We start from the raw sequence: 23,915 nt of genomic DNA on the forward strand, positions 1-23,915 counted from the left end.
ACCTGTGCAGGCCCTTTCTTTAGTCTCCAAAGATCTATACTTCCATCTGTTCTCTTATGATCCTTCTAATTTACCTCAACCACCTCTTCAAAGTCCTGATATACATCCACCAACACCCATCTAGACCTTCAAAGGCCTTCTTTCCAACCACCACAGATACAGTTTCCAACTCTATAGGGCCCCTCTCCAACCCTGACTCAAGCTTCCCTTCAGTTCCTGCCTCCCCATATTCCTTGGCTGACCCACTCCTCCAGCTTTCTAGTTTCTTCCTTAAAATATCCCCAGACCTTTTTGGGCCCTGTCTCTAACCTCCTAAAGACTCCTCTAGATGCCACTAGTCCCCCCCACCACACACCAAGATCCCTCATTCTTTTCCCCTTTTCTGACCCCCTACAATCACTTTGTAATGGGTAATGATTGTCTCTCTGCCCTACCTATCATTGGTCCCCTTCTAATACTCTCTCAGGCGGGAAGCCCTGTGAGTGGGTCAGTCTATAACAGGCTGGAAATCTATTGATTCCAGAGCTCTGGGAATGTCAAGAGGTCTTACCCTTCTGCCTCTGCCCTTAGCCTGAAGATGAGAGGGAAGGGCAGATGAGGGAGCAGAATCTGAGTGACCCCCCACGTCTATTCCTTTCTGCAGAGGTGGAGGCCGAGACCTTGTCAATGGTTGGCCAGGGCAGCTCCAAACTAGAAGGCTGGTGGCTGAAGCTACGCCAGTTTCATGGGCTCTTGGTCAAGCGTTTCCACTGTGCTCGTCGCAACACCAAGGCACTCTTCTCCCAGATCCTGCTGCCTGCCTTCTTTGTCTGCGTGGCCATGACCGTGGCCCTCTCCGTCCCTGAGATTGGTATGAACACAGAGGTCCCCTTGCTCCATCTGGAGAGGGTTGTCTGTCTTTAGTCAGGGAAGGCCATGGGGGTGGGGGGGTCATCGCTGATGTTATTTAAGAGTTAGGGATTCCTCGACTGGAAGACAGGAGACCTGGTTTCTAGTCTTCACTCATCCATGTAACCTTCAGAAAATGACATTCCTTCTCTGGGTGTCATTTTGTTCAAAACCTTGTCCTAGGCATTGTGGGACATAAAATGAGGAATTAGACAGTCTTCTGACCTCATGGAGCTTATGTTCTAGTAAGGGGATAAGAGATATACCTGCATGACCCTTGTCCTGGAAAAGAAGTCAAGAACCTTGGGTTCCAACCCCAGCGCTGCCACTAACTGTGTGACTTGGTGTCACTTTCCCTCTCCTAGGCCTCAGTTTCCACTTCTGTAAAATGAGAAGGTGGACAGGATAATTAAGGCTCTCTCAGCTGTTATCTATCCTATTCTGCAAGCTGAGCAGCTTTCCCAATCTCTCATTATCAGTAATGAACCCCTACATGGCTCTTGTCTTCCAGGGATTTAACTGAACCTTGTGAAGCCTATTTTGTTCTGGCCTTGAGGGAGGACAACCCTTGTCTTACTTCCTGATAGCCAATGGCTTTGTTTATAGCCTCTTCACACTCCAGGAGAGTTATGGAAAGAAAGCTCCCTGTCTGTAAGGAGCCTGGGCTTGGCTATGCATGCCGACTCCTTACTGACCTGGGCTGGGATGTGGGCATGATCCCATGCCCTCCACCTACCCCGTTTGTCCTGTGAGGCAAGGGGAGGCCAGAGCACAATAACAATAGTACTTGAATGCTTTCAGAGAACTTTCCTCATAGTAATCCTGTGAGACAGGTGATTATTACTCTCATTTTGTAAATAAAGAGACTGAGCTCACAGAGGTTGTGACTTTCTGACAGACATACAGCTAATGTATACCAGAGCTAGGAGTCATGCCCAACGAAAAGTACCTGGGACTGGAAATCAGAAGCCCTGGTGGGTCTGGTCCTGGCTCAGCTTCTAGGTCATTGTGTGACTCTGGACATCCTTTTCCCTTCTGGGCTCACCTTCCTTAAAATTATTTGGATGATGTTTTAAGGTTCCTTCCAGATCTGTCGTTTTGTGACTGTTTCTGTTCTTCCTCAGTCTCTTTTTCTCATAGGCAGCTAGGTGGTACACGGATAGAGCGCTGGCATTGAAGAGTCAGGAAGGCCTGAGTTGAAATTCTGCCCTAGATACTTACTAGCTATGTGACCCTGGGCAAGTCACTTAACCTCTCTTGGACTCTGTTTCCTCATCTGTAAAATAAGAACAATAATAGCACTTGCTTCAAGGTTTTAGAAACCTTAAAGTGATATACATGTTAGTTGTGGTAGTAGCAGTTTCAAGCTGCGGTCACTCAAAGAGGGCATGGCTATGTGTCAGGGAGAAGGTGAGGCTGTCCCACTATTGCCCTCCTTACCCCCAACATGGCTCTCTCTCCACTCCATCCTAGGTGACCTGCCCCCACTGATCCTCTCACCCTCCCAGTACCACAATTACACTCAGCCCCGGGGCAACTTCATCCCCTATGCCAATGAAGAGCGACATGAATATCGGTGAGCTCCCCAAGGATTAAGCCCTGGGAAGAGACGGGCTGACACTCGGGGCAGGAGGCTCTCCTGGTGCATGGGGGGTGGGGAGGAAGAGAATTTCATGGGGCAATCTCTTAATCTATTAAAAAATATTTATTAAACTCTACCACAAGTCAGTCAGTTGGCTAAGTACCAGAGATACAAAAAAGGGGACAAAAACAGTCCCTGTCCTCAAGGAGCTTACATTCTAATGGGGAAGACAACATTACATACAAGTTACATAAAGGGGAGATAGGAGGAAATCTTTGAGAGGAAGGCTTTAGCACTTGGGGGACTGATAAAGGCTTCCTGAAGAAAGTGTCATTTGACCTCAGTCTTGAAGCAAGGGAGGCATTCTAGAGGTGAAGGTGAGGAGGGAGAGTGTCCCAGGAAAAGATGAACTGGCCTGAGAAAAAAATTCTTGGGTAGGGGCGGGCCTTGGCTCTGGAGCTCATAGCCATCACCTTTTCTTTCACCAGCCTCAAACTATCCCCTGATGCCAGTCCTCAACAGTTGGTTAACACATTTCGGCTGCCTTCTGGTGTGGGTGCCACATGTGTGCTGAAGACACCTGCCAATGGGACCCTGGTGTTGACTCTGAACCTGAGTAGCAGTGAGTCCAGAGTGTTGGCTGCACGATACTTTGATGCCATGTGCATTGACTCCTTCACTCAAGGGCTGCCCCTGTCCAACTTTGTACCACCGCCCCCCTCTCCTGCACCCTCTGACTTCCCTTTGTCTCCTGATGAAGAGCTCCTGAGGGCCTGGAATACCACACTGCTACCCACCACCATGAGAGGTACTCAGCTCCTTGAGCTGGTGGACACTTGGGTTTCCCCTGTACCTGTGATTAATGAGTTGAATGCATCACAAGGTTGTGTTCCCAAGCTTGGGCCTGTCCCTGCTGTCAGGAGAGGAAGGCCATTCCCAGCTGTGCCCATACTTCAGGCAATAAGAGACTGTAGGCATTGTGCACATCTCCAATTATTTAGGAAATAGCTTTCATTCAGCAAACATTTATCAAGCACTTACTGTGTAGGCAGAGACATGTTCTAGGTACTACAGATAGAAAAACAGATGTGATACGGACCCTACTTTTAGGTTCATTATATTCTAATGGGAGAAGGGTGCTCACGAATAGCTATGCTGTCAGGGACAGTGAGGTCAGTGTAAAGGAGAAGTCCAGGCAAAGTGCTATGAGACATCTGAGGAGGGAGAGATCACTTTCATTTGGAAGGGAAGGTCTCATGGAGGAGGAGGCCTTCAAGTTAAGCCTTGACAAAGGAGAGGCTTCAAGAGGCAGAAATGGCGGACTGGATTGTGGGGGCAGGGGAGGAGAGGAAAAGAGAAGGAGGGGGAGTGTCTTTTCAAACAAAGGGGAACAGTATGAACAAAGGCCTAGAGAATGGAAGAGGATAAGTCAAAAACAGGGAGGAAGGGAAGTGGTTCTGTTTTGCTAGATTATGGAATATATGAAGGGATATAATAAAAATAATAAAAAATAATTTAATGGATAGGCCCAGCACAATGGATAGGGTGCTGGGCCTGGAGCCAGGAAGACCTGAGTTCAGATCTGGTCTCAGACACTTACTATCTGTATAACCCTGGACAAATCACTTTACCCTGTTTGCCTCAATTTCCTTATTTGTAAAATGAGCTGGAGGAGGAAATGGCAAACTACTCCAGTATCTTTGCCAAGAAAACCCCAAATGGGGTCATGAAGAGTCAGACGTGACTGAACAACAAAATAATAAAAAATAAGGTTGGAAAGGTAGAGTTGGAGGTAGATTGCGAAGGGTTTTGAGTTCCAGGCAGATGAAGTCCTTTATTTGGTAGGTGGTGGGAGCCACTGAGAGTGAGTAGATGAGGGGCATCGATACTTTAAGAAGACTGCTCCTACTTGGAAGAGAGGTTTACTAGGGGCAGCAAGACCAGTTAGGAAGCTATAGGAATCCAAGTGGAAGGGGGGGGGGAAGAGCTGAATAGTAATACTCTGTCCACAGAGACAGTGACCTCTGTCCCAGCGCTGCCCCGTGTAGTCCACGAACCCATCAAGTGCACATGCTCCATGCAGGGGACTGGATTCTCCTGCCCCAGTGGCGTAGGCGGACGCCCACCCCAGATGAAGGTGGTGACAGGGGACATCTTGACTGACATCACGGGCCGAAATGTGTCGGAATATCTCCTCTATACTTCAGATCGCTTCAGGCTGCACAGGTCAGTAGGCACAGGGATGGAGGGAAGGAGGGAGGAGCCTGGGCCAGGCACAGCATGGGCAGGGGTGGAGCTGGGCAATCCTGGGTATCTGAAGCCAGGGGCCCAACGCTTGGATTAGGGGAAGCTCCAATTAACTAGCCGGGTGAGGGCTAGCCTTACAGACCTTCTCCCTCCTTCCTCTGCTATCCCTACCCAGATATGGAGCCATCACCTTTGGCAACATCCAGAAGTCAATACCTGCGTCCTTTGGAGCCAAGGCACCCCCAATGGTGCGCAAGATTGCAGTGAGGAGAACTGCCCAGGTAAGAAGTGATGCCAGCCAGCCAGGCACCAGCTCCTGCAGGGCAGAAGGGCTGGCAAGAATGGGTAGTGCCAAGACCATGCCCTCATCACAGCCCCAACCCCAGTCCATCTTCTTTACTGATATCTGTCTGTCCTTCAGAGGCCTGCTGCATAGAATACTGGACTTGGAGCCAAGAAGATCTGGGCTCAAATCCTGCCTTTCACTTATTAGCTCTGTGACCCTGGGCAAGTCACTTAAACACTCTGAGCCTCAGTTTCTTCATCTGAAAAATGAGGAGGTTGGAATGGACTCCCTCTAACTGTCCCTTATAGTCTAAATCTATGATCTGACGAGCCATCCTCTCTCCACTCCCTCCACCATCCCTCCCATCTTCCCCAAGTTCATGCCCTGCCATTTTTCTGTTCTTTTTCCTCTCCTAGGTCTTCTACAACAACAAGGGGTACCACAGCATGCCAACTTACCTAAACACCCTCAACAATGCCATCCTCCGTGCCAATCTACCCAAAAGCAAAGGAAACCCTGCAGCCTATGGTGAGTTTATGGACAGACTAGGGTCAGGGAACAACAGAAGAATATCACCAGGGGAGTCAAGGTGGGTACCTAATAGGACCTAAACCTATCCCCTTCCTTGTGCCATAGGCATCACTGTCACCAACCATCCCATGAATAAGACCAGTGCCAGCCTCTCCTTGGATTACCTGTATGTTATCAAGAGGGCATTGGGATGGGAGGTGGGGAGAGGAAGGAGGTGCTGTATGCTGACTGTCAAAGTTGGGTGCTGATCATTTTGTCCCTTTTGGTGGGGGTGGAAAGTGGGAACATTGGCCACATCCTCCCTCTCTGAGGGTGGAAGAAGCAGGGACCATACTGGGGAAACTGAAGCTGACTGTGACTGCCCTATTATTTCTTTCTGCCCTCAGCCTACAGGGCACAGATGTAGTAATTGCCATCTTTATCATCGTGGCCATGTCCTTTGTGCCAGCCAGTTTTGTGGTCTTTCTAGTGGCTGAAAAAGCCACTAAGGCCAAGCACCTTCAGTTTGTCAGCGGCTGCAACCCTGTCATCTACTGGCTGGCCAACTATGTCTGGGACATGGTAAGGGTATCACAGTGCATGCCATCCTGAGGACACCAAGGGCACCACCCTCAGACACCAGCCCTTTCACCTCCTGGTCACTGTACCCACTCACATGCTGGGTACCATGTCCCCATGCTGGGTCCCATGTCCCCTGGGCTCCTGCTTTATCCCTGTCCATGTACCTACCCATAATGGGCACACACAGAAGAATTCAGCCACCTGTCCATCCCCTTCTCTCCCTTCCTTCCATCACATCTGCCAGGCCCATACCCTCATAGGCTGAGCTTTCAGGGACATTTCAGAGTCCAGTTTTACAGCATGACTTTCCCATGCCCTACCCCCCCCCATCCCCCAAAGATCATTTCCTCAGGGCGGCTAGGTGGCACAGTGAATAGAGCACCAGCCCTGGAGTCAGGAGGATCTGAATTCAAATCCGGCCTCAGACACTTAACACTTACTATCTGTGTGACCTTGGGCAAGTCACTTAACTCTACTTGCCCTGCCTTCCCCCCTGCAAAAAGCAAAACAAACAAACAAAAACCAAAGACCACTTTCCCAGTGCACATACCTGCATTTCCTGTGTCTTTCAGCTGAACTACTTGGTGCCAGCCACTTGTTGCATCATCATTCTCTTTGTGTTTGACCTTCCTGCCTACACGTCACCCACCAACTTCCCTGCTGTGCTCTCCCTCTTCTTGCTCTATGGGTATAGTCTCTGGGGTCATGTGTTGGGGATGAAGGAGACGGGAACTGGCCCTGGAGACCAACTGTGAACTGGAATTCCTGGGTCCTTCCATGAGCCCCCCCCCCAGAGGACCACTCCTCTCTTCCCCGCTGTGGGGGTGGGGGACCCTGGAAGTCAGCTGTCCAAGGGTGGGGATCCTGCTTGTCACTGACCATTCCTCTCCTCCGCTTGTAGCTGGTCGATCACACCCATCATGTACCCTGCCTCCTTCTGGTTCGAGGTGCCCAGTTCTGCCTACGTCTTCCTCATTGTCATCAACCTCTTCATTGGCATCACTGCCACTGTAGCCACCTTCTTGCTGCAACTCTTTGAACATGACAAGGTGCCCTTGGGGGGCTTGGGGGGGTGGGTATTAAGGCACTGACTCTTTTATCCAAGGTCCAGGGTAGGCATTTCAGATGGCCTCTCTCTAGGGGAACAAGAGAGATGGGCATTAGAGCCGTCCCCTATGGTGGCTATAGATAAGGTGCCTGGTCCAGGAATATCGGCCTTCTTCCCAGGGCAGGCAGTGTAGGGGTAATCTGTCCCAAGGTACTGTGCCCCAAACAGGACCAGGATTGATAGGAGCTCCTTACCCTGCTTCTCTCTGCAGGACTTGAAATTAGTAAACAGTTACCTGAAGAGCTGCTTCCTCATCTTTCCCAACTACAACTTGGGCCATGGGCTCATGGAAATGGCTTACAATGAATACATCAATGAGTATTATGCCAAGATAGGTGAGCCCAAGGAAGGGGGAGGAGGGAGGCAGGAATCTTCAGAGGCTTCAGAGATCGGGGGGTGGGAAAGAGGGAAGCAGACACAGCTTGGGGCTCAGGACACTGGACTCTAGTGGGGTAGGAAGGAGGGAAGGAGACAGTTATCAGCAAGGGCTCAATACACTGGACTTTAGGTGAAAGGGAGGGAAAAAGAAGGTAGGGATCAGTAAAGGCTCAAGACACAGCCTCCAGAAGGATTCGAATGAAGGAGGCTGGCATTGGGGAGGGCCTATAACTTGATGAGCTTCAAGGGAAAGGGAGGTAGCCGCATCTCAAGGCTGGTTTTTACCGCTCTCCACTTTCAGTGCTGATCAACCTAGAGGGCTCTTCTTGTCAAGGAGGAGAACTCAGACTCATTCACACTAAGGTGTGAAGGACTGAATGTGTGAGCCTTTCCAGGGGCTTTTGCATTTTACCAGAGAAACCCTGAAAGGGCAATGCTTAATCTAAAGGGGAATTCTAAGGATGGAATGTCAGGCAGTGTGGTGGAGATATTGGAGGGCTGGAGGCACTTCTTGGTGTCTCTTACATCACATCAATCAGGAGGTGGTCTGTGCCTTTTCTCTTACAGGCCAGTTCGACAAAATGAAATCCCCCTTTGAATGGGACATTGTCACGAGAGGCCTGGTTGCCATGACAATAGAAGGCTTTGTGGGTTTCTTTATCACCATCATGTGTCAGTACAACTTCCTCCGGCAGCCCCAGTGAGTGTGGGAGCCAGGCCAGAGAAGCACGTATAAGCTGAGTTGGTCCTGGGAAGAATCAGTGATTTTAGGGGGGATTTCTTCTGGGCTGGAATGAAAATGGTCTGCTCTTGCCTTCCCCCTATGCACAATCAGGAGCAGAGGGGAAGAACAGATGTAGAGAGATCAGAAAATTCTGTTGGATTGCATCAAGAATGAGGGAAGTAATGTTGTCCTTGGCCCTCAACAGACTCCTTCTGAAGTAATGTGTCTAGTTCTGGGTATCACATTTTAGGAAAGACATGGCAGATTGGGATAGTAGGGAGAAACTGGAAACCAGGTACCATGAAAATTGGGTAAGGCACCAGGGAGATTTAGTCTAGAGGAGAAAAGACTTGGGATAGGGAAATATTAGTTGTCTTCAGGTTTATCTCATGGGCTGTCATGTGGAAGAGAGTTTAAGCTTTCTTTGGCCCCAGAAGGCAGAATTAAGAGTGAAGTATGGACATTATAAGGAAGTAATCTTGGCCTTGACAATTAGTTCTTCAAAAATAGAATATATTGGGGGCAGCTAGGTGGCCCAGTCAATAGAGCATCAACCCTGATGTCAGGAGGACCTGAGTTCAAGTATGACCTCAGAAACTTGACACTTAACTAGCTGTGTGACCTTGGGCAAGTCACTTAACCCAAATGTCTTGCCTTCCCCCCTCCAGGGGGTGGGAGAGAGAAAAATATAGAATGGATTGCCTTGGAAGTATAATGAGTTTCCTGTTCAAGTAGGGCCTAGATGGCCAGTCAGAGGGGATGTTCTCAAGTTGATATCTCTTCAGGTATGGATTAGATTAGTCTACCCCATTCAGCTCCAAGATTCTAATTTTTATGACTGTGAGCATCCTGCCCTGCTCCAAGTGCTGCCCTCCTCCACCAGTGAGGGTCTAGGTTAAGGCAGGTGGGTAGTGTTGGCTAGGCAGAGTCCCCTCTCCTCAAGCTGTCCCGCCCTCTTTAGCCCCTTCCCTTTTCTCTCCCCAGGCGTCTGCCTGTATCCACCAAGCCTATTGAAGATGATGTGGATGTAGCCATTGAACGGCAGCGGGTCCTGAGGGGGGATGCAGACAATGACATGGTCAAGATCGAGAACCTGACCAAGGTGGGACCTCGGATGAGGGACTAATCTCTGGAGACCAATCTAGGGTTTAGGGAAACAGATCAACAGATACTAATCATTGGGGAGGAAGAGGCCATTCCAACCAGTAGTCAATGTTTAGGAGAGTCAGAGAGGGACTAATCTGGAGTTGGGTTTGGGTGGAGAGGATTCTGACCAGGAAAGGGGAGAATTCCCTAGGGTTTATGGAGGACACTGACTTAAGGATCAGGCAAGACCAGGAAGATGAGAGAAACCATAAACTTGGGTGTGAGGGATGGGATTCTTTCCTCCTGAAGTACCCCCTCCCCCACCTCACTCCTGCAGGTGTACAAATCACGTAAGATTGGGCGCATCTTGGCTGTAGACCGGCTCTGTGTGGGTGTGCGGCCTGGAGAATGTTTTGGCCTCCTTGGTGTCAATGGGGCTGGCAAGACCAGTACCTTTAAGATGTTGACAGGAGATGAGAGTACCACAGGAGGAGAGGCCTTCATCAATGGACACAGGTACCCAAGGACCCAGGTGGGACAGAGAAGAATAGCTTCTCAAGGCACTGGGGGAGACTAGAGGTCAGAAGAACACAGAAATGAAAAGGTCTTGCACTTGCTGTCCTGGTCTTGCCTGTGGAGTCAGGAGCTCTGTCAGGGAGTAAGAGAGGCCGTATGGGCAAATAAAGTGTGTCCCTAAAGGCTTAGTCCCTAAAGTCCTTAAGCTTGTAAAGCTTCAGATTGCATTAAGACTTCTGGAGCATCTTGCATTCGTCTGTAATGAGGGATAGACTGTGGCTAGATGCAGGCCACAGCTGGTCTCCAGAGTGAGGAGCTGAGGTTTGGGTGGTGATAGATGATAGGTGAAAGAATCAGATGGGGTCTAGGGAGGGATGTGGGTGGTGCCAGACCTTAGTGGTTATGCCATGGTCTCTGCAGCGTCCTGAAAGAGCTCCTTCAAGTACAACAGAGTCTGGGCTACTGCCCACAGTTCGATGCCCTGTTTGATGAGCTCACGGCCCAAGAGCACCTGGAACTCTACACAAGGCTTCGAGGGGTCCCCTGGAAGGACGAGGAGAGGGTAAGAAGGTGGGGTGGGAGGCAGGACCCCCAGGGACTGGGTAAGGAAGTATTCTGACCAGAGGCATTGACCAGCAGGGCTGAAGGGAGCACTACCTGATGGACTGGGTTGGGAGGCAGTGACGTGTGGGAGGGACTAAGAGGCAGCATGGCATGGTGGATAGGGCACTGGACTTGTCATCAGGGCCTGGGTTCAGATATTTACAGGCTTTGTGAATCCAGACTCATTGAGCCTCAGTTTGTCCAAAAATGGGGGAAGGGACTTGATGACTTTTAAGGTCCCTTCCAATTGTATAATATTAGAGCTATTAATGAGTGGGGGGAGGGGAGAGGGGAGAGGCCAGAGAAGGAATGGGACTGACCTGGAGGGAGGGATTGTCCAGATAGAGGAGAGCCTAACCAGAGTCAAGGGGAGGACAGTGCTCTGGAGGAATCTCTGAACAGTGAAGCTGGAGTCTTCGTCCCCACTGAAGTCCCACATTCTCTGCCCATCCCTGGATATTCGTGAAGGGGGAGGAACGGGAGTGGGGGAGGTTTGAAAGGGATGGTACTCAGGAGCGCCTCAGAGGAGCATGGGCCCTGGGCAAATTCCCTTCCACAGGAAAGGGAAAAGACAGTCCCCATGACCTGCCTAGCCCTGTATTCCCACCCATCAATACTGGAAAGACTGTCATAGAAGAAGGGTTAGACATGTACTGCTTTACCCCAGAGAACTGGGAGCAATGTGGGGAAGACGTAAGCAGGCAGCTTCCAATTTCATAAAAGGAAAAAACTTCCTCATAATGGGAGCTGTTTTTAAGTGGAATGCACTGCCTTGGTGAATAGTGAGTTCACCATCACTGAAGAGATTCTTCAAGCAGAGCTGAGTGACTGCTTCTAGGGGGTGTTGTAGACTCCGGCTCATGGTGGGTGTGTCCTCAATGGCCTCTGCGAACTCAGAAAGCTCTGAAACTCAGCAATTCTGTTATTACAGGTGGTCAAGTGGGCCTTAGAGAAACTGGAGCTGAGCAAGTATGCAGATAAACCAGCAGGCACCTACAGCGGGGGCAATAAGAGGAAGCTGTCCACGGCCATTGCCCTCATTGGCTACCCAGCCTTCATCTTCTTGGTGAGTAGGGGGCAGGCTAGCAGACCCAGAGATCAAGAGCTCGGGCCCCCTGCCCCACTCTCCTGGCTGTCTGCTCCCTCATCTTCCTGGTGAGGGCACAGGGGCCAGGATTCTAGAAGGAGCAAAGAGTTGGGGAGGAAGGGGAGTAGTTGGAGAAGTCAGAGGGAGGAAGACTGACGCTGGCCATGCTCCCAGGACGAGCCCACCACGGGCATGGACCCTAAGGCCCGACGTTTCCTGTGGAACCTCATCCTGGACATCATCAAGACGGGGCGTTCAGTGGTACTGACCTCCCACAGGTTAGCGTTCTCGTTCCCTACATGCCTGTTCTGCCTTGCCGGCTCCTCATACCCTCCTCTCTGCTGACTTTCATGGCCGTGGTACCTTCTATTTTACAAATTCCTCATGTCCCCGTGCTCTGTGCTCCACCAGCTTCTGGTGCTCCCATGCTCTCTTGTTCCAAATCTTGGTGTGCCCATGCCCTCTCTGACAATTTACAGCGTTCCTGGTGGCCTTCTCTATACCAGTTCCAAGTACCCACATATGCCCTCTTCTCTGCCAGCTCCTGATGCATGTCTCCAGTATTCTTCTCTCTGCTACCCCTGGTTTCCCCAATGCTCTTCTCTATTGCTTTCATATACCTTCTCTTCTACCACCCTCCACTGCCCCATGCCATCTTTTTTTAGCTTCTGATATCCTAAATGCCCTCTTCTGTACCAGCCTCTTATATTTTCCTTTCTGTCAGTCTCTGGGCCCCCTGTTCCCTCTTTATTTCCCCTCTTCAGTTCCTTGTTCCCCGGATCCCTCGTTACCAGCTCCTAGTGCCCCGTGCTTTCTTCTCTACCAGTCCCCAGTGGCCATGCCCTTTCCACAGGCCAGCTCCTGACTCTTTGCTTTCCAGCTGTTTCTGGTGCTCTTGGCTCCCTCCTCATTGCCATTTCCCAGTGCTCCGTGTTGTCTTGGAGCTGTCTACAACTTCACGTAGCCCTGCTGCCTTCCTCTTGTCCAGTTCCCAATAAGTACCCAATTCTTAGGTCCGAGTAAGCTCATGCTACCTCACTGGTCATCCCTCCCGGGCCCTGATTCCCTTCTCTCTACAAGTCTCTGGTGCTCCAGCTGACCCCCTTATAGCTTGAGTGCCCCTCACTCCCTTGATTCCCCATGGCTGGACTCTCTCCACCTTACCCAGTTCTGGTGACTCTACCCACAGCATGGAGGAGTGTGAGGCACTCTGTACACGACTGGCCATCATGGTGAATGGACGGCTCAGGTGTCTGGGCAGCATTCAACACTTGAAGAACAGGTGAGGGGAGGGCAGGGGCCTGGACAGATCCAGGGGAATACAAGGAGAGCTGAATGTACAAAAGTGGGGATAGAGGCAAGGGCAGGGACAGCAGCAAAGATGGAGGTGGGACACAGGAAGGGAGAGGGGACAGGCTTGGGGTATGGATCAGGAGGCAGGGAGAAGGACTGGTAGGGGTTGGGAAGAGAAAAGGTCCCAGGAATGGGAGGAGGAACAGAAGTAAGGGCAGAGACAGTGTCGGAGGGAGGGTCATGGCTGGGAGGGGGTGGTCAGGGACAGGAGCCCACACCTTCATTCTGCCAGGTTTGGTGATGGCTACATGATTACGGTGAGGACCAAGAGCAGCCAGAGCGTGAAGGAGGTAGTGAGGTTCTTCAACCGAAACTTCCCTGAAGCTGTGCTCAAAGTGAGGGTCAGGGGGCAGCTCTGCGGTGGTCAGGGGAGCCCTGAGAGGGCAAGGAGGGCTTGGAGGTGGTTTGGAGGGGAATAGGGACATAGTCCTTACGGAAGAGAGTGGGAACTCTCAGGGGACTCTTGAGGGAAATGGGGGGGCATTTCTCAGGACGCTGGGGAGCCCAGAGAGGACCAAGGGGGCTTTGAGGGAATTCACAGGGGTCATCAGGGGGTCAGAGGGCTGTGAGGAGATCAGGGGGAATCTAAGGGAGATTCAGGAAGTGAGGGAGAATACTTAGCAGGCCTCAGGGGATTTGAGGAAATAAGGGGACTCCAAAGAAGTTAGGGATATCTTTTAGGAGTTCTGTAGAGGAATGGGAGAATTCTTAGGGATACTTTAAGGCAGCATGTGGAATTGGAAAGTCCCTGGTTCAGGCACCCCTGGACATTAGTGGACAGGGTACTTCTGGAGCTGACCCTCTGATTTCCTTCCAACCCTCAGGAGCGACACCACACCAAAGTACAGTATCAGCTGAAATCCGAGCACATCTCACTGGCACAGGTGTTCAGCAAGATGGAGCAGGTGGTGGATGTTCTGGGTATTGAGGATTACTCAGTTAGCCAGACCACACTGGACAATGTGAGTGCTACCCTTCCTCTCCTCCCGACTCTTCGCAGCCAGTGGCACATAGATGCCCACAGCAGGCACGGGCCGCTTGTATTCATTGGCACAGCATGTTCCAGTCTGCTTTTTCTGCCCAATCCAGGTATTTGTGAACTTCGCCAAGAAGCAAAGTGATAACTTGGAGCCCCAAGAGACAGAGCTGGGTTGTGCCCTCCAGTCCCCGCTGGCTCGGCTGCTCAGTCTGCTCCGACCTCGTCCTGCAACCACAGAGCTCCGTGCTCTAGTGACAGATGAACCAGAGGATCTCGACACAGATGACGAGGGGCTTATCAGTTTTGAGGAGGAGAGGGTGAGGCTCAGGCCCTGTGGCAAGTGTGCCGTGGGTGGGGTTCACATTTCTATGGGCACTCTTAACTCCCAAAGAGTCTGGGGCTCAGGGCCAAGGGCAGAATCTAACAGTTACTATAGTAACAGCCCCTTGAGGTCTCCCTTCCCCATCTCCTCTCCTGAATGATGCATTCGGTACACCCAGAGACAGAGACGGTGACAGGCACAGAGAGAGTAGTAGAGAATGATCGAGGGGCTAAGAGAGATCCAAAGTCATAGGTCAAGTAATCGTCAAAAAACAGAGGTCTTTAGTCCCGGAGATCAAGGAAGACAGAGATAGAGAATGAGAGACAAAGAGGCTGATTTGGTGACAATTTAACAGAAAGATGGAGGAGGAAATCAGAGGGAAAGCCCCAAACCCAGGCTGTAAGCCTCTGACCATCTGAACCCTATTCTCTCTTCCCAACAGGCCCAGCTTTCTTTCAATACAGACACTCTCTGCTGAAGGAACTTTGGAGGCTCCAGCTCCTCCATTCCTGGATGACCAACTTTCTTGTCCCCTTCCACTCAAACCTCCTTGGAGCAGCCCTACGTTCCCTGGCCTGTTTTGGCTGGGGCAGAGATTCAAGGCCAGACAGTTGGGAGGGAGGCTTTAGCTTGCCTACCTGCCCAGTTGCCCCGCCCAGGAGGATTGGGAGAAGGGATTGGTGATATATTGTGCACCTTGAATTCAGTGCCTCAAACTTGGAGCTATTTGTAGAGGGAGGCAGAGTTAGGGAGACCGGTGGGTGTGGACAGTGCCAAGAGCTGGGCATAAGAACCCACCCTAGGGGAGCATCCTAGGGGAGCCTTGAAGAGTAGGGAAAGGGTTTGGATCTGATAGCAAGGGCAGTTCTTCACTCTGGTGGGCCCCAGATTTAGGGATGGGGAATCTCCTAACTACATGATAGCCCAGGTACCCCAGTCTGGAGTGAATACTACAAATCATACCCACTCTTTCCCCTTCTCTGGCCCGGCCACTGCCCCTCCGGGACCAACCTGCCTGGTGATCCTCAGGATCTTCAACAAATGATTGTGCCAAAGGGACAGTCCTGCTGTGCCCCAGGGTGTGGGCTGGGCACTTACGTGGCTCTGCCTTACAGTCGCAGCAGCTCTAGCCAGCTACTCCGCTCACTTCCCTGGACTCTGATAGCCCTATCCCTGATCTCAGCCTGGCCTGCTTGGCTCTGCTTCTGATGGTCAGTGCCACTCATCTTGCCTGTGGCTAGAATCACCACTGGCACTGAAGGCCACAAAAAGACTGGACTCTGATGGCCCAGGAAATATGCCTGGAGGTTAATATGAAGGCTTGAAAAATATGAAAGCTGTGTGGAGGAAGAGGGGCACGGGTCTCCTCTGTGGTCTTAACCCTCCAGGACATGATCCTGATGGACCTGTGTAACACAATACTTTCCTGGCTCATCAGGCATCTGGGTAGGAGGGGGGGGTGACGGGGACCTCATGGGGTCCAGGGCAGATGACCGCTTTCCCCCTAAATTGGACTCTTCTACCCCCTGGATTTTAACAACACCTCTGCTAATGCCGCCATTGCTGCCATGCCGCCACCATCCAGAGGCTCCAATGCTGGACACCAAATGGGCTGCCTGCTAGTCTGTCCAACCACCATGGCCCAGGTCATTGACTCTGGCCAGGGTTGAGCTGGATGTTGGGTTTGTTGTTTTCTTTTTAACCTATTTATTTTGCAATAGGAAGAAGCACTTGTCAGGGGTGGGGAAGATAAAGGGAAAGTGTGTACATAGATGGTAGAATGGACACATTGACAGGTTGTATACAACTGTAGAGGAAACAAAAGGAGGGGAACTCCACTTTCCAAGGCTGAAAACAATGTTCGCTCCATCCTTCAGCTCCTGTTCCCTATAGGGCCTCTGTACCCAGGAGTCCTGAAGGCTGTGGGCAAAGGAAGAGGGTGGAAGGACCTGGTGTCTAGAGAGCATGACCCCTGCTTCTGAATGACCTCCAATCACCTTTTGTCACATTAGGGGTGGGGTCGGGAGAGGCTTGGTATGGCATGGACAGTGTGGGGGTCACATGGACCCTATTCCTTCCTGAGAGCTAGCTGCCATGGCCACTTCCCAACTGTTTGCCCATCCCCTCCCCTCCCCATCCCATCCCTAGTCCTGCCTGAGGGCAGGTGGGGGACTGGGCTTGTACATAGTTGAGGAAGCAGATCGGGAAAGATGTTTGTTTTAAATAAAAAGGGAAAATATCAAATCAGCCAAAGATTCTGTTTTGTGTGCGTGTGTGTGTTTAAGACTGGGAGCTGGAGAAATCAGTTCCTGGGGAGGTTAAGAACACAGAGAACCCTTCTGTGTGTGGGAGGATGGACAACTGGAGATAGGGGATGGAAGTCCCAAATCCAAGGGTTGATCCACTTCCCCTCTGCCCACCCCCATGTGGGCATGCCAGGAATGTACCTGCCACACCTCAGAGGAGGGGCCCCACCTAGGGCAGGCCTGGCCCCTGGAAGAGTGGACACCAGCAGAAAGGCAGCCCTTTGGAGGGGTGCCTGCTTGGGATGTGGGGCAGTGAGGGAAGCCTGGGTTTCCAGATCCTTGCCAGGGGCCATACTTGCCAACTACCCCTCTAGCTGCTCATATAGAGTTGGGGGGGTGGGGAGGGAGCTGAGGACTGCCCCGACTTCCCTTTCCTTCATTATCCCTTTCTCTGGCCCCAGAAAAGGAATGGGGTCACCTGCTCATCACTCCCAAAGCCCTGAGCCTTTTCACTTCTGGTCCCTGCCACTCCTCACACCCTGACCCCCCTTACACAGTCACAGTCATACGCAAACTCCCCACCTCCCAGCAATGACACACAGTCTTGGAAGGCCCCACCCACCCAGTGTTACAATTGCAGAATTGGTCTCCTTTGCCCACTGGTTTACAGCTACCCCAGGTCACCGTCCCTTACGTGCTGTTTCGAGTAGCCCAAACACTCGAAGTCACACTCGGAGTCGTACAGTTACGCAACCTCGGGCCCCCTCCCTCCCGGGTCACAATCCTCCACTGAGTCCCACAGAGACTGGCACCCGGTCTTACTCAGATTCTAACACACCGAGCGGCTCTTCTGGGCGGGGTAGGGTAGGGCGGAGCAACCCGGGAGCTTTAAAGAGCCAAAAACACAGTCTCCACCCAAGGCGGCTGCTTCTATCCTGCCGGACACCATGGCCCAGAAGCCCCAACTGCAGCTGTTTGTTAAGGTGCCGGGGACCGGCCCCAGGGAGGAGAAGTGGGATTGGGGGTGTGGGTGTGGGTGGAGATGGGGGGGGGAGATCAGTACTTCTTTCCAGGGGACACTAGTGTGACATGAAACTCCAGGAGGGATGTCTGAACATGGGGACTGTAGTCTTCCTGTCTCTGCTCGAAGCAGACAGAGCTGGGGGTGGGGATGGAGGTAGAAAAGAGGGGAGGTGTTGTGGTGGTTTAAAAACAGGGAAATGAATGCTTTGAGAGAACTATAAGGGGGATGAGATGAAGAGGATGAAGGTCAAGGAGGAGGATCTGAGTATGGAGGATAGTGGGAACTACTTTCTGCCGGGCGTAGTCTTTGGTAGAAGTGACTAAGTCTCCCACCATCTCCTTAATTCCTTCGCCCCTTTTCTACCCACACCCTCTTTCTGTCACCAAAGAAATCAGGGTGAACCCTGACAGGTTGTGGGGTGATGGAAGGAGAACCTTCAGGGAGTCTACAGTCTGGTAGATAACCTTGGCCCCAGGAGTCTGGGCCTCCAGTTTCTTCCAACAGACAGGAGAAACCTACAGATGACCAAATTTCATATCCAGGTCACTGGTTCTCTAGACTCTGATTCAAAAGTAACTTGTCCATGACATAGTGGCTGGCTAGAATTAGGATGGTGGATGGGGTGGAATGGGAGGCGAAAACTGGGAGGACTTGGGAGCAGCTGAGTTGGGAACTCTTTCTGCCAAAGGCAGGATTAAAACCAAGTGGTATCAGCCTTTGGAAGACAGATACTTTGTTTCCATATCCACGAACCTTCTGAGAAAAAAAAAGAGTGAAGAAAGATAACAACCCAGCAGTCTGAATCTCAGTCCCCTATGAGGAGACCTCGCCCAGGACCCTGGATTGAACTCCTGTCCAACTCTTACTGCCTGCAGGGTACAATTATCCTTCTGACTGGGTAGCAGCAGGCTTGACTGATACCCTGTATATGGGAAGAAGCCTTCCTGCTAGGTACCCAGACCAATGCTGGGGCCTCCACCAGGGCTGGGTGGAAGTATTCTATGATGCTTGGTACAAAGAAGATGCTACAGGGATTTGTGTCCACCCTGTACCCAAGATATTGGAATTATGTTACAGCAGGTGATTGTAGAAGGTATCCACCATCACTTGCAGGGCCCTGGAATGAAGTTCAGGGCAGGGTGGACTTATTATCCATGAGAGAGGGTACTGACAAAGTGGGAATGCAGAAGCACCAACTCCTCAGAATCTGGGCCAAGCAGCCTGGATTGGGGACTCGTGGTCTAGGTTTTACTCCACTGTGGGCACTCATGGGTGTGCTCTTATCATGATGTTCCACTGGCAGTACCCAATGCCATAAGGTGAATCATTGAAAAAACAGTTTGGTCAGGAGCTGGGCTGGGGCCCCACCCTATACAGCCTTTCTGCCTGGTGACACTGAGATGATGCCCAGGGGCCTGCAGTTGATGGGGAAGCAGCATGTGCTCATTTCCCTGGTACCAGTGTTGTGAACCCCCCTGGGGTGTGGCCCTTTCCCTGGCGCCATTATAGCCCATGTGGGCACAGTGCCAGGCTCCAAGTAGCACAGGCTCTGTTATTCTCCCTGCCCCTTAAGGGCTCTCACCTCTCCCTTGAAAGAAGCCCCACCCAGCCTAGTTGATTTTGAGAGGCTGTCCTCATCCCTGGACCAATTTTTAAAGCTGTGGGTGAGGGGAGCTAGTCAGGTTTGGAAACATATCCCCTGGCAAGGGCCAAGGGCAACTTGTTTCCTGCATTCTCTCTCACCAAACAGGATACAGCTCTTGCCACCCTTTTGCTCTCCCTGAGGTTTATGTAAATTCTCTTATGCTTCCCCCCCTAGGCTAGTGAAGATGGTGAGAGTGTAGGGAACTGTCCCTTCTGCCATCGTCTCTTCATGATCCTGCTGCTGAAAGGTGTCCCCTTCACTCTCACCACTGTGGACACCAAGAGGTAAAGACTGAGTGGCTGGCTGGAACCTGGGGAGAGGAAAACTATACCCCACCTTTTCTTCCATCATACCCTATTTCTGCCTGAGGCTACCTGTCTTGTGCCATAGTCCCCATCATGCTTACTTTCCCTGTGACAAAGATTTGACCCTAGCCCATTACAGGTCATTGGATGTACTGAAGGACTTTGCCCCTGGCTCCCAGCTGCCCATTCTGCTGTGTGATGGGGAAGCCAAGACAGATACCATCCAGATTGAAGAGTTCCTGGAAGAGGCACTGGGGCCACCCAAGTAAGAGCCTGAGTGGTGGGTATGAGGGTACAGCCAGTAAGTAGAGCCAATGAGCAATGGAGCATTGGTCAGAGAGGTTTAGAGCTGGATGGACCTAACTGATCATGTGGTCTGATCCACTTCTCTTACAGAGAAGTAAATCAGGTATCAGAAGAAGAGACTTACCCAAGGTCATGTGGGTGGTTAGTGGGAGAATCTGAATTTGAATTCAGGTCCCCTGTAGTACTCTTTACTTTATTGTGTTACTTTCCATTCAGTGCCCTACTGCTGGTTCCCTCTTCTTCATTCAGATCTGCTCTCAGGGAAGGATCTGACCATCTTTTTTCCAAGGCAGGTTCTTTACTGTGGATAGCATTGAGTCACTCTCTAATCATGCCAATGGGGGTCTTGTCCTTTAATAAGGGACCAAACCTTTAGTCATGGAAGATAGCTTGATTCCCTTTGGGAAATCCCGAATCGGGAGTAATAGGCATTGACAGCAGGTGAGGGAGGTATGCTTTGGAGAGGTGAAGGGGAGATTTCCCATGCTCCCCCATGTCTGAATGGGAAAATGAGAACTGCTTGTTGGATGACCCCAAGCAAGACCAGGGGGCTAAGGGCAATTCTTACCTTCCCCAGGAGTTTGTTTTCTCTAGTTTTTCTCTGTGGCTGAAGGGAAGGGCAGGATAAGGGAATAATTATTTATACAGCACCTATTATGTATCAGGCAGCATGCTAAGTGTTTTAAAAATAACAGGCATGGGGCAGCTAAGTGGTGCAGTGAATAGAGCACCAGCCCTGAAGTCAGGAGGTCCTTAGTTCAAATTCAGCCTCAGACACTTGACAATTAACTAGCTGTGTGACCTTGGGCAAGTCACTTAACCCCAATTGCCTTGCCTTCCCTCCTCCAAAAAAGTAGAAAATTAAAAAAAAATAACAGGCAGGATAAGGGGAAGAGGGGAATATGTCTGAAGTTTGACAACAGGGGGATGCTGATGGGAGAAAGAGAGGGAACCCACCACCACCACCACCACCAGATGACAGTGCCTATGGCCCCAGGGAGGAGCCATGGGGACTCCCATTTGTCTCTTGACCCTGTCTTCATCCTTCAGATACCCTAGTCTCGTTCCTCGATATAAGGAATCTAACATAGCTGGTAATGATGTCTTCCACAAGTTCTCAGCTTTCATCAAAAATACTTCTCCTGCTCAGGATGAAGGTAAGTCTTCAGGCTGGACAGATTGTATCCTGGGGTGGGATAGGCTGTGCCCAGGTAGGTCAGGATGTGTCCTGGGGGAGGGGAGTGTAAGGTTGAGTCCAGCGAATTCATTCTGCCAACATTTAAGTGCTTCTGTTTGTCACTGTCTTTGCTGAACTTATAGTGTAAGTACAAGTATGTAAGACACAAAATACAAGCCTACTTCTACATAATAAACGTATCAAAGAGGTGCAGAGCAAAGTTCTGAGACCCTTGGAGGGAGCTTGTTGTTGACTCAGGAGTTATCAGGAAAGGCTTCTTTATGGAGGAAGTAGCATCTGGTCTGGGCTTGAAGGCTAGGATGTCTGATGAGGAAGGACATAAGGAACACTGAGAAAAGTCGGAGGTGGGAGGGCATGTCAGGCTTTGAGGAGGCAAGAAATGAGATAAGACAGGAAAGTTAGGGCTTTGCTAAGTTTTGGAAGGCCTTGAATGCCAGAGAGAAGAGAATGATCTTTAGCCAGGATGTATTATGGAGTCACTGCTGATTTCTGAGCAGGCATGCTCATGTCACGTGACCAGGCATATCTGGGGGTGGGGCGTGAAGTGGAGAAGACTATTGCAGTAGTCCAGATGGGTGGTAATGGGGTCAAATGGGGAGCTTATGTCCAAGTCTCCCCCACCCCCAATCCCTTGCTTGCTGCTCCAGCCTTGTATCGAACCTTGCTTCGTGCCCTGGTGAAACTCGATCTATATCTGACCACACCCCTGGAGCATGAGCTGACCCAGAACCCCGGGATCTCTGAGTCCAGGCGTCGTTTCTTAGATGGCAACCAGCTCACCTTGGCAGATTGCAAGCTCCTGCCCAAGCTACACATCGTCAATGTGAGGGGGTGGGGAGGAAGGGGTGGGGAGGTTTGAGAGACTTCGGGGTGAGTGGGAGGAGGGGGGAGTGGGAAGGGAGGCAAGAATAGAAGGGTTGGGTTGGAAGCATTGCAAAGCCTTGGGAGGCTGTTTAGGATCTGCCCACTTGGCCGACTCTGTCAATGACTACCCCCCTCCGCCTACTGCAGACGGTGTGTACCCATTATCGACAGACACCCATCCCTGCGGAGCTCCGAGGGCTCCACCGATACCTGGAAAATGCGCTGCAGATAAGTGAGTTCAAGTACACCTGTCCACAGAGCTCTGAGATCCTGGCCGCCTACTCGTCGGTCGCTCGCTCTCGCTCTCGCTAGCTGAACACCCAGAATCCCTCGGATCTGGCTCTCACCTCCAGTTCCACTGCTCCTCCCTACACCAGTCTCAGGCACACGGACTCGCTCATTTGTCGCCCCCTCTGTGAGCACTCAGCGTACACCCCTTCCACCATTTCATGCTTTTCTTCTAAATCCCACTGAAGTCACAGCTTCCAGGATTTCCTCTCTGATTGCTCCTGTGGGACTGACCTTCCTCACTTCTAGTCACCTGTGCACTCCTGTGTTGGTTTAGGCTGTTAATTTGCTTCAAAGGAGTGTCCATAAACATAGTCTTTGGTCACATCTATGCCCAGGTGTGACTCATTTTCCTGAGGGCCGTAGATGTGGTTGCCTGACCACAGTCTCCACCCTTATCTCTTACCTGACCCTAAATCCAGCCCCCATAATCCTTAGGTCATTCCTCTCCACTCACAATGACCTCTGACCCTGCCTTCCACTCAGGCCCTCCCCATGATACCTTATCATGGTACACACCAAATACCTGTTATCCCAGGACTAACACAAGACTTGACATCAAGCCACTAGGGTGGGGCTTATACAGGCTCCCTCCCAAACACAGGGGGAAACGAAAGCCCAGCCCCTTTGTGGCTCTGGCCCAGGGACTTGGAAGACAAGAACTGCTCCTTAAACCAGTTGGGCTGGGGTGAGAACAGCAGAAAAGGTCTAGATAGGGAAGGTGAGAGGGCAGGGCTGGGAGGCCACCTCCCTGAGCTGGGTGGGGAGAAGAGTAAGGTTGTGAATGTTTCCAGCCAGCTTGACCGCATTCCCTGGCTCCTGTCTTCCAATCCCATCATTTAAACAAGCTTCTGCTTTCTAACCACCAACCCACCTTTTGCCTTCCCTGTTTGCCTCCCCCTCCCCCATCCCCTGCTTCCAGCATTTCTGGGGCTCTGGGAAGTTCCCACTTGGGTACATCTGTATCTCTGTATTGACTATCAGGCACTGTGCTATTAGATTTATAATTAGAAGTTAGGTTCAAATTCTGGCTCAGACACATAATTGTTGTGTGTGTATATGTGTGTGTGACTCTGGTGCTGTCACTGCTACTGAAATCAAAACACAAGTTTAAATCTTGTCTTGGACATTTAATAGTTTTGTGTCTCTGGTCACTTCAAAGGCTCTTTGAGCCTTGGTTTACTCATCTGTAAAATAAGGACAATACTTCCACTACTTATAAAACTGGGCTGTTGTGAGGAAAGCACATCGTAACCTTAAAGCAATATAGAAATATGATCCGTTATAAAAATGCGAATTATTTCTGTCTACATATTTGTGTATCTGAAGCTATAGACTGTACATGTATTTGCATGACTATCTATCTATACACATAACTTTGGACATCTATATATGTGTGAATGTGTGTCTATATGACTATGCTTCCATATGTCTGTGTATGTAGCACATCTGATTGGTGGCTAAAATCCTTTCCTGATTTGGGGAAGTGTGGGGCCACCTTTGCAGACTCTTCAGCTTCTGGTTTGCAGATCCCATCTCTCTATGGGATCCAGGCCAAGGTGAGACAGCTTGAATAGAGGAGAGGAAGGAGCCTTTATTAAATTATATTATTACTTACTATGTGCCAGGCACGGTGCTAAGTGCTTTATGAATATTATCTCACTTCCTATTTGTAATAGGGCAAACATAGTACCTGATCTCAGGGTGTGAGACCCTCATTGGTGATTCACCCTGGTCAAGCTAGGCCTGCCCTACCTTTCCCCCCACCCCACCCCTGAAACCTGTAGG

The 23,915-nt window shown here is 50.9% G+C and overlaps 2 protein-coding genes across 5 annotated transcripts in view; both read left to right on the forward strand.

The window, feature by feature from the left end:
• The window catches only part of ABCA2 (ATP binding cassette subfamily A member 2), a 72,759-nt gene extending 56,261 nt beyond the window's left edge, over nt 1–16,498 (forward strand). For all 4 annotated transcript variants that reach the window (XM_069107520.1, XM_069107519.1, XM_069107518.1 and 1 more), the window contains 22 exons: nt 644–850; nt 2,362–2,464; nt 2,959–3,278; nt 4,483–4,696; nt 4,893–4,998; nt 5,420–5,531; nt 5,640–5,700; nt 5,921–6,095; nt 6,668–6,783; nt 6,997–7,144; nt 7,415–7,538; nt 8,149–8,281; nt 9,290–9,407; nt 9,729–9,907; nt 10,328–10,469; nt 11,442–11,576; nt 11,772–11,875; nt 12,787–12,879; nt 13,183–13,285; nt 13,775–13,912; nt 14,040–14,246; nt 14,694–16,498. In XM_069107520.1, the coding sequence (XP_068963621.1) occupies nt 644–850; nt 2,362–2,464; nt 2,959–3,278; nt 4,483–4,696; nt 4,893–4,998; nt 5,420–5,531; nt 5,640–5,700; nt 5,921–6,095; nt 6,668–6,783; nt 6,997–7,144; nt 7,415–7,538; nt 8,149–8,281; nt 9,290–9,407; nt 9,729–9,907; nt 10,328–10,469; nt 11,442–11,576; nt 11,772–11,875; nt 12,787–12,879; nt 13,183–13,285; nt 13,775–13,912; nt 14,040–14,246; nt 14,694–14,729 (3,074 nt within the window). In that variant the 3' untranslated portion in view covers nt 14,730–16,498. The remainder of the gene's footprint in view (nt 1–643; nt 851–2,361; nt 2,465–2,958; nt 3,279–4,482; nt 4,697–4,892; nt 4,999–5,419; nt 5,532–5,639; nt 5,701–5,920; nt 6,096–6,667; nt 6,784–6,996; nt 7,145–7,414; nt 7,539–8,148; nt 8,282–9,289; nt 9,408–9,728; nt 9,908–10,327; nt 10,470–11,441; nt 11,577–11,771; nt 11,876–12,786; nt 12,880–13,182; nt 13,286–13,774; nt 13,913–14,039; nt 14,247–14,693) is intronic.
• An 828-nt stretch (nt 16,499–17,326) lies between these two features.
• CLIC3 (chloride intracellular channel 3) lies at nt 17,327–23,516 on the forward strand. The gene is made up of 6 exons (XM_069107525.1): nt 17,327–17,480; nt 19,341–19,450; nt 19,611–19,736; nt 20,828–20,934; nt 21,623–21,798; nt 21,987–23,516. The coding sequence occupies exons 1-6, from the start codon at nt 17,445–17,447 to the stop codon at nt 22,149–22,151; spliced, it is 720 nt and encodes a 239-aa protein (XP_068963626.1). The 5' UTR covers nt 17,327–17,444; the 3' UTR covers nt 22,152–23,516.
• Nucleotides 23,517–23,915: the final 399 nt, after the last annotated feature.

Source organism: Petaurus breviceps, unplaced genomic scaffold (genome assembly GCF_028583685.1).
Source record: "Petaurus breviceps papuanus isolate PSGF00001 unplaced genomic scaffold, PetGlider_PUasm1.0 90137, whole genome shotgun sequence".
Taxonomy (NCBI): Eukaryota; Metazoa; Chordata; class Mammalia; order Diprotodontia; family Petauridae; genus Petaurus; species Petaurus breviceps.